Raw genomic sequence first — 10238 nt, forward strand, 5'->3', positions numbered from 1 at the left:
ACTTTTGTAAATTGCAAGAAAAATGCATGAAAATTATTTCCTTTCCAAACAAATTAGGATAACCTATAGTAAATGATATTTTATGATATGTGTCAGTTCAATATTATTTAATTCATATTCATTTTTCCTTCATTTAATACCTTGATTTTATTTGAATTAATTTATTAAATTTAAAGACAATTTTTGTCATCCCGGTACTGTTAAAGTCATATAATGAGTTAAAGTTAACTTGGAACCCAAACAAATCAAAGTTGAATTAAACAAATAAGTATTACACTTGCACATGAATATCTCAACGTTGTAACAATAATAAAAACATAAATTAGATCAATTATTTGGCACGGTTGATAGTATATATTATTTTTAATTACAGTCCATGTGAAGAAAAGATATAATTATGAAAAGTATTATGTCTTATATTTCAGCGGCTAAGTACTGAAATAATTTATTTATAAAAAAGAAAGATAATGATAAACAAAAGAAACTTACCATCGATAATGATACAATGTATCACCGCAATCAGCAACAGGTTGAAGATAAACAACACTTTATTATACTTTTTATCAAACAAGTTACACCGTTTGTTTTGTTTATTCAGACGAGGATAACCGACGACAACAAGACGCACAACGAATAATTTACCAAAATTTTGCTGATTTAGGCAATGCAGCAATAAATGTTTGTGAACCACCCATACAGGAGAGTGTTTATGTAAACGTTCCTGAATACGCAAGTATTCAGACGAAACAAGTTCCTAGTATTGTTGAAGGAAATGAAGACAATTTAAAGGAAGTTGTTGAAGTCAAGGAATCGGTAAAGCACCAAAATTAGTCAAAATAAAAAATACATGTTTGAGTTTTGTTCATGGCCATCGAGTCGTTTTTCTCTTTATCAATAGGCATGTTTGCCATTTAGTAACGAGAAACAATGGTCATCTTGTTGCAAGGTTTTATTTATGATTTCACTTGTTTTATTGCAAATATTTATATAGATTTATACTTATAAAAATATTCTTTTATGATTCGAGTTAAACATGAAATCGATTAATTTCATTATATGTTCCATTTTATTATAATTGTTCATAATATGTTATGTGTCACATTAACCTCCGTAAAAGAATGATGTATTGAACGAAGATGTTTTTTGTTCGTTCATACAAAATTCATTTTAGTTCGAATGTGTAGGAACAATAAGGTTATAGACACATTCTCAAATCCGTTCCAGGAAAGGAAGGGATGTAAATGTATTGCTTAAGGAAACATTGGTCTGCCTTTGTCTAGGTACCCGTTCTACTAAAGATCCTTAAATTACTAATCTGACGCGTAAACCACTCAGCCATACGGTCAAATTGATGTTATTTTGTTATTTTTGTTAGTCATTCGTTGTATGAAAATTGGTTTAAGAGAAATAAAATAGATTAATATAGTTTATAAAATGAGTTTATTTTTTTACAGATTTAAAGGTCTGTTGTAAAATGTGTTCATACTTTGAAATGCAGGTTGACGAGGTTTTATACGCAAATGCAGAGGAATATTTAAGGAGACGAGTTCCAGTTAATCAACTCCGAGAAATAATTGAAAACAAAACAGAGATAGAGTATTCTGAGGAATTCATGGTAACTTTCAAACACAGTTTTTTTTGGTTGATGTATTTATTATGTCTCTACCCCCACGACTTTAAAGAGATGGCATTTTTGGATGGTCGTTGTTTGTTTCATTATTCCCCAGTCCTGTTACCACGCTGTTTATCCGTAGATATGTTTTTTTTCTTCTGTAAATACAAAAGTCGCTACTAGTGCCATGTAACTAATAAATGAATAGCTGTTTGCATGAGAACATACGCGTTTGGGTATTCTGACGTAAGAAAAATCAACAAGACAAGTAATCCTAAAATATATTTAGGCAAAGTTTTGCCATTTTTGCCAACCTGTGTGAATGATGACACCCCCCCCCCCCCCCGATTTAGCAGAACTAGCATTTGAGACATGTCGTGTAACCCATCAAATACCCATCAGTGTACATGTTTTATTTAATAGTATACATTACTTATTTAATAGCTTTTTGTGACAAAACAGTAGAATATTCCAGTACTAGCAAAATGAATATGAATTATAACTATGAAAATAATACCTTAAGTATCTTCAAAAATGGGTTCATAATACATGACCCCAGATGTAAAGACTTTTGAAAATATAATTTTAGATGATTTAAACGTAATATGTTGTACCACCTATATAATTATGACAAAAGCAGATACTTTGGACCGCTGGATACTTTAATAACAGTGACTAAATATAATGCAATGGATACTTATAATAATAATAATAATAATAATAACAACAACAATAATAATAATAATAATAATAATAATAGCAATACATGTACTAATACTACTACTAATGATAATAACAATACTACTATAAAATAATAATAATAATAATGATGATGATGATTACGATGATGACGAATACAGTGATACTGATATTGTTTCATATACATAAATATACTATCCATTTTCAGTTGTTATATACGGACGTAAATAAAATTATAATTTCCTTTGTCGACTAAACAGGAAATTCAAAAAAGTAATGATGATGTTATGTTATCCATCACTATGTTCATCAATTTGTATTTGTCTTTGACTAACAAAGATATTAATCATATTCGTTTCCTTTTGATTTCTTAACGTTTAGATACTCATATAGCATTTGTGTCATACATAGTTTCATATCATACAGAGTAAAGAAATGCATGTACACATCAAAGTTTGTTTGTAATTTCAGAAGTTACCAGACGGACTTATTAAACCATTCTACGAATCACAGAAGGCAGAAAATGTGATGAAGAATCGTTATAAAGATGTTTGTCCATGTGAGTTAACGCATTAACACATGCCAATTTTAAAACAAAACGAAGACAATTTAAAGTCACAATACGGAGATTGACCCAACAAGATAACAGACATAGAATGTTCTGAAATTATATTTTATGCGCTTTATAAGCAAAATCAATATTAGAAAAGTTTTTGTAAATTAATTTTTCCTCCGTATTTCTGAAAGGAATGAATCATTTTAAGTACATCATTTTGTCATTTGCGATATAATTCTCTATTGAATTCATCAAATACTTGTTTCTTTGGTATATTTCTGTTGATCCTTGGATGCCCTAAGGGCGGAGTTTCATATATAAACGGGGGTAGATATTGAATAAATAAGATATCTATTTATTCAATATCTATATTATTTAATTATTTATTCATTTCGGTAAAAGATTGATTGTATTACCGAAATGTAGTTGTTTCAGTTTTTATGATATTTTCAAATGTAGTTTAAATATCAATATGAAATATATATTCTATTACACTAAACTCCGTTTGCATAACATATACACAACCGTGCCATGTTTCTTTATTGAGAAGGAAAGTCTGCAAAGATATGTACGGTGTCCTATTTCGTCTACTATACAAGATTTTACTAGAAACACGCGATAGTTATCGCCTCTCGTTTTTCATAAATTTCGCTAGTCTTTCGGGCGATGATTATCGCCTTTTCTAGAGCACAATTAATATGAAAACTTTGCCTTGATATTCATCGTTTAATTTTCGTATGTTGTGTGTTCTTAACGCGCTAATTATCGCATGAGTGACTAGCGACAATGATGATTATTGCCTTTATAGAAAATAGATAATTTTTTGCTTACGAAATATGAAAACTACGCCTTGATATTTATCGTCTTTATTTTCGTATGTTGTGTGTTCTTCACGCGCTAATTATTGCATGAGAGACTGGCGAAATTTAACACGCGATAATTATAGCCTCTGAAAGGAGAAATTTAATTAAGACTTAGCCATTAATGTAGATGTGTTAGTTATTGCGTGATAACTAGCGAAATGTTGTGAACGAAATATGACACCGTAGATATTCTATGAAATATGTCATTGTATGATTAACCGCTACAGATGACAACAGAAGGGTTATTCTTAAAGACAGAGAATCAGACTACATCAATGCCAGTTATATAGACGTAAGTCAGATCTTTAAGACATATACTTCTTATAGCATTTCAAGTTCGTTACATAGATAGGCATATTTATAGGGTAAAAATATAAAAAATACACACAAAAACGCAAAATTATAACAAAATGCTTAGTCATAAAATGGTTTAACCAAATGCCCTAAATCGTGATAATAATACACATAAATAATTGAAGTCCTTCTGTTTTTTGATGTTGTATTTGTACTAGTTAATGAGTTCGCTCATACCTTTGATTTATATGGAATATTTAATAATTTCACAACTGAGGACAATAATTTACTTATTATAGATATAGTACTCCAGACTTGAGAATTCCATTCTATTGTGTTTAATGTAATATTGAAGCTTTGTTCTAATTCTAGGGTTATAAAAGACAGAAGATTTATATAGCATCTTTAGGTATGCATCTTACTATCTATGTTATTATCTTATTATTTATATAATTAATATACATGTTAAAAAACTATGGAGTCTTCAAACAGGTCTTTAACCTTAACCTGCTCAATGTATGTATTGATTTTTGCTGCCCTGCTTTGGACTGCGGAACAGTTTATTCGGCTTCGAAGCAGCCGAATCTTATATGATTTTGAATAAGACATATTATTTACTGCGGAATAACACGATATATTTTGCGATTCGTGAATAAAAACACAATTCACATACATGAGCTATACACTTTATGAACAATTTAAAATTTATTGTTTTGTTGGTCTGGAGTGTACCTGTACTGTCACAGTATAAAATCGAGTACTACTAGTACGGACGTAATGAAGTTTTTGTGTCGTAATGGTTCCCCTTTAATTTCAACAACTTCGCAGATCTAAATAGGCATTCGTCTAGGTAGCATTGCACAGCTGACCATTTCTTCGCAGCCATTTTACGCGTGCGTGAGACATCGCTTGGTCCTATATATAGAGGTTTCAATAAAAGTAGAAAAGAGAGCTGCCAACAGCGCATAACCGTGGCATACTGCGCGTTTCAGTCAGTTATAATTGTTTAGAAATTATCAACATTGAACTTTGAAATAATCTTGGTAGCGTACATAAACAGTTAACAATAATAATTGAAATACATGCCGATATTAATATATTAACGTAGTATCTTATCTCAGTGTTGCTTTTTTTAAAATTGTCACTAATTACTTAATGTAATGAAATAGAATGTATCGAAAATGAATGATTAATTACATTATTTAAAACTTTATAAGCGTTTATATTCAGCTTGTGTCAGTAGTTGCAATATATGCCGGTGTTATTATAGCAAAGTATAATCTTATTTACGTGTCACTAATAACATAAAATGACGAAAAAGAATGTATCAAAAATTATTTTAAAACCGTAACAAATATCATTTACAGGACCAACAGTTAAGCAAATGGGAGCTGATTTTGGAGTATTCTGGAACATGGTTTGGCAAGAAAGAGTTTGTAAAATAGTCATGCTGACAAATCTTATAGAACAAGGGGTAATGTTCCAAACTTTGTTGTTTGTTTGATTATTTGACACATTATCTATGATCTTTATTCATTCAACTGAACAAGGCGTCTGTTTAAGGAAGAATACCTGTTTATATTTCGTTATTTTTTAGGGAAAACGTGTACAGTAATTATTTTATTCATATTTGCAAAAATGTTAGTTTTACTGATAATGTAAAAAGTATAAACATTTATTACGTAAGTTTAAGGAGACAATATCTTCATTTCTTTCGCTGTACAGTTAAATTAAACTAGCAGCATATTTAAAAAGATTATCCTTTATAATGGTAATTGACCAATAATTGATAACGTTTATGATACGTTGCCACGATATTAATAGAAATGTTCGTAATATATTATTTTTCATTGTAAATACAATTATGGCAAAAATGTCAAGATGTTTTGATTCTTTACTGACCAATTACTTTTTGATTGGCATAATGTCACTTTCAATTTGAAAACAAATAAAAAACAATGATTTTATTAAATTGTATTGACAACGTTACATTGCATTATTATCAAATGACATCGATTGAAAGATATATTACATGTAATAAAAATATCACTTATAATAACTTATTTCTATAAAACACAGGTTCAGAAATGTGACAAATACTGGCCGGATAAAGATGTATGCATCATGTATGAAGACGTGAAAGTAACATGCCAGTCTGAGGAGATATATCCTTGTTTCACAGTCAGGATTTTCTCCGTCGAGGTAAAGACGTTCTGTATTATTGCTATAAGTCAAAAACTAAAACCCAAACTATTTGTTTTGCTTACAATAGTTAACATAACTTGAAAAAGGAGGTCACTTAAAACAATGGAACGCAAAATCAAAATGAAAAAAAAAAGTTACTGTGAGGGGTAGATTCAAAACTCTCATGACCATAGCCCCGGCATTTGGCAGTTTTGAACCACACGCTTTTTAGGCATTTTTGAACCACCAACTAGAGCAAAAGCGCTTTAACGCAGTTATAAACCACCAAAAGAAGCAAAAAATCTTTTCTTACATATCAAAATTATAGTTTGTTTTTTCTAAAGTATTTTTTGTGACATATCGAACGCATAGATGTATTCGGAATGGTTATTTCCTTTTTTTAATTCCAGTACAACGTATAAGTAATATGAGCACAGTAACTGTAATTTATAAGAATAAATAAATCTTAAAAATTGAAAATTAAAAAAAATAAATACCATAAGACAAATATAAGAGATTATTGAAACATTCCTTTATATTTGGAAAATAATTGTGTATTGGCTTTATCCCATACAGAAAACTGAAAAGAGAATACTTTATCAGATGCATTTCACAGCCTGGCCAGACAAGAGTACACCGCGGGATGTCCATGGCATGATCGAGTTTTGGGAGAAATTGACAAGAATACCTCGATTTGAGCTGGGGCCTATACTTGTCCACTGCAGGTATCAGTTCCTATTCTGTGTCATATCAAAACTTGAATATAATAAGTAAAAAAATATATTATCTTGCATTAAATATGGTTAGGGACACATTTTAACCTGTTTTTCATTTTTTTTATACTAAACCACATTGATACGAATATTGTAAAACATGTACTATAGTTGTTTGTGTTTTTAAGAAACTTTAGGACACTCCGAATACGTGAATACATTGTACATGTAAAGAAATGAGTGTCTCTCGTGTACTACCTTTTTAGTGCCGGTGTAGGACGAACAGGAACATTTCTGGCATTAGATATATTAGCCAATGAGGGAGTTGCTGAGGGTACCGTGGACATATTTGCATGTGTCAGAAACTTAAGAGAAGATCGAGTTAATTTAGTACAAACAGTGGTAGGTTGTCATTTCACTATCTCGAATAATAAAAAGGAAAAACATCGAAATTGAGGCATACGTCCATCTGTTTGTGTTATTGACTACAAAATTTTATTAAAACTCTAAACAATGTTCATTAATTTTTTAATTGCAATCTGAAGAGACTAAACTTATTGATGCCAATACTTAATAACAACCTTTTTTGTACGGTTTGTGTCATACAATGGGTGAGTACACTGAGTCATTCATTATAAACAACTTCAATTAAAAACAAAACATTTCGGTATAATATTTTAGCTGTTGGCTTGAAAATCTATTTAAACGTGTATTCATAAAACTAAATATTCATAGAAACGAGACAGAAATGAATTATCGTATTAAGATTTTACATCTGATTTGCATTACGAATATCATTTTTGTTCATGATTTTACAATAAAGTCCCATGGCTAAGATGTCTGTTAGTTATTATAATTACAATCTCTTTTATAATGTAAACGTTATAAACATTTTAGGAGCAGTACAAATTCCTTCACGAGGCTTTGTTACACCTTTTATCTTCTGACACATCAGTAAAGGCGCTTCTTACAAGCGATCGGGCAGTTCAGCACAATACACAAGAGCGTAAATTGGCTGTTGAAGATATACATGAAATGGTCTAGTCATTTAGCTATGATTATATATTGACTTTAATTCATTCTAGGAGTTAAAGATCCTGTATGTTGTAATTAAGGATGTAACAACATTGAAGTGAAATTTTATATAATTTTATGTATATCATTATTCTTCTAAAACAATTTTCAAACAACCAAGATTATGTTAAATATGTACTGCAAATGTGTATAGTTTTTCACATTATTTGTAATCATTAAAATTAATGCATTCATTTCGTTGTTGAAGATTTGGCTTAGACTTTATAGAAAATGAATTTCTAATTGCTTCCCTTTATTTATATGAAATGTAAGTTCGGTAATATCTTTGCAAATAATGCTATTTGGAACTTACAATATTGATAAATCTTTATATTTATGATATAAAACACACAAAAAGAGAATCTTCAACAGTCTTTTTTTGTAGATAAAAAACAAAATAGATTATTTTGAGAAAGAACAATTACATAGACAATTGGAAGACTATCAATTACAACATAGTGTAGTAACATTATTGTAATTAGAATATTTGATATTGTAAAATATTCAAAAGGGAAAATCATGGATGTATATGTAGCATGTAAGATAAATTAATCTAATTATTCATTACACATAATTATTTTATAGCAGAAATCACTTTCCGTTACTGCTAACGTATGAACTGCTAACGTATGAAAATTGTACATAAAATGCATCATATTATTTTTTTATGTTTTTAGTTGCGTAAAAAAGTTATTTTTACATACTTCATTATTATACAGACATTTCATATATAGAAATTACTTATATTTTGATACAAGAAAATAATGATTATTTTGGAAATATCTTCTTATATTTTTAAGTTTTCTATATTCCACTTATTTCGAGAACACTAGAGAGCTGAATGTGTGCATTGTTGTACAGTACTGTACCAGATTTATAAATTAACTAAATTAACTAAATATATAATGTTATCGCTTTGAAATAAAGAACCAAATTTTTAAATGTCTTGTTACTATATCAAAAAATCAAGAAAACATAAGCCTTACAATGGGCATCTCAAGGAACGTCATTTTAATACAACAACTGCCCAGTCAAAACGTTCAAACTGTGTAGCGACATAAATGTCAATAGACATAAGAGGGTTGTCCCAAAAGTTCGTGACAAATTTTATAGTCGGTTCATTTTTAACGCCAATAGATGATTATTCACACATACAACCTAAAAGTTTATTAATTTACATTACAACAAAACATCTACAAAGTATCTAATCTAGTTTCTTAAAACGTGTCAGTATAAAAGACATTGTTTTGTCTTCCCAGCGCATGTCGAATAATTTGCTTTTCAGTTAAATAACTTAAGAAATGCATGATACAAAAAATGAAAATATCTCATACAAAATAGGAAAGTAAAAATGGCGACGTCAGAAGAATTTGCGGCGCAGTAAACAGTTATCAGGTTTCGTGAGTATTTCGGAACGACATCTTGTTAATATTTCTCAACTAATGTACGGAATAGCAACATATCCGAGCATTTGCTTGTAGATACATGAACGGATCCAGACTTCCACACTACAGAAAGCGAAAAAATGAATAAAAAGACCGAACTCTGTCGCCTGTTTCCTTCCGCTAAGGAAGGTACAACGAGACCGGAAGTTCGTTTTTAGCAAAACTTTAATATATGCCATCCAAACATTCAACAATTACTTTATTTAAGTCTTTAAGTGATGATTTATGGGTAAAACTGCACCGTTTTTGCGTTAAAAACCATGGAGAATATTTGAGAAAGGCACCTAATATAGCTTAAACGCCATCTTTGACATCTGACGTGTGCCGCGATTCAGATACATTGTAGTTGCCATGGTATTTTTTGTTCGTTGATATTTTTCTATGTAAATCTGTGAAAACGTTTCCATTATATATGTTTATAACATATTAAAAATGTCACATTTTTACAAACATTATTTAGCCTTTAAACACCCATGTCACAGAATATTAGGACAACCCACGTAGTTCTAACAAACCTATTTTCATACATATATTTAATACTTCAGAGCGTATCCAATCTTCAATTGTTGTTGAGATTGTGTGCTATTTATATGATAAGTCATTTAAAGTTAAGAATTCTAACGTTAAGTAACGATACATATAAATAAAATTATAAATTTACACACACCAAGTCATATATCACAACAATTTTATAAGTTAAAAGATTTTGTCCCACATCCAGTGAGTTCGTTCTTAAGAGACAAATAAATCAAGCTGCACAGAAACAGCGCGCAAATACCACAGATAGCATTGCCATCA

At 29.9% G+C, this 10238-nt stretch overlaps 1 protein-coding gene across 1 annotated transcript; it reads left to right on the top strand.

The window, feature by feature from the left end:
* Positions 1–1176: 1176 nt before the first annotated feature.
* On the top strand, positions 1177–8848 carry LOC132756409 (receptor-type tyrosine-protein phosphatase epsilon-like). Its single transcript, XM_060747479.1, has 10 exons — positions 1177–1237; positions 1455–1615; positions 2783–2870; positions 3958–4022; positions 4397–4433; positions 5392–5498; positions 6104–6226; positions 6785–6933; positions 7188–7323; positions 7819–8848. The coding sequence occupies exons 1-10, from the start codon at positions 1177–1179 to the stop codon at positions 7963–7965; spliced, it is 1074 nt and encodes a 357-aa protein (XP_060603462.1). The 3' UTR covers positions 7966–8848.
* The last annotated feature ends 1390 nt before the right edge of the window (positions 8849–10238 follow it).

This window comes from Ruditapes philippinarum, unplaced genomic scaffold (genome assembly GCF_026571515.1).
Source record: "Ruditapes philippinarum isolate M1 unplaced genomic scaffold, ASM2657151v2 ctg277_1_1_1_1, whole genome shotgun sequence".
Lineage (NCBI taxonomy): Eukaryota > Metazoa > Mollusca > Bivalvia > Venerida > Veneridae > Ruditapes > Ruditapes philippinarum.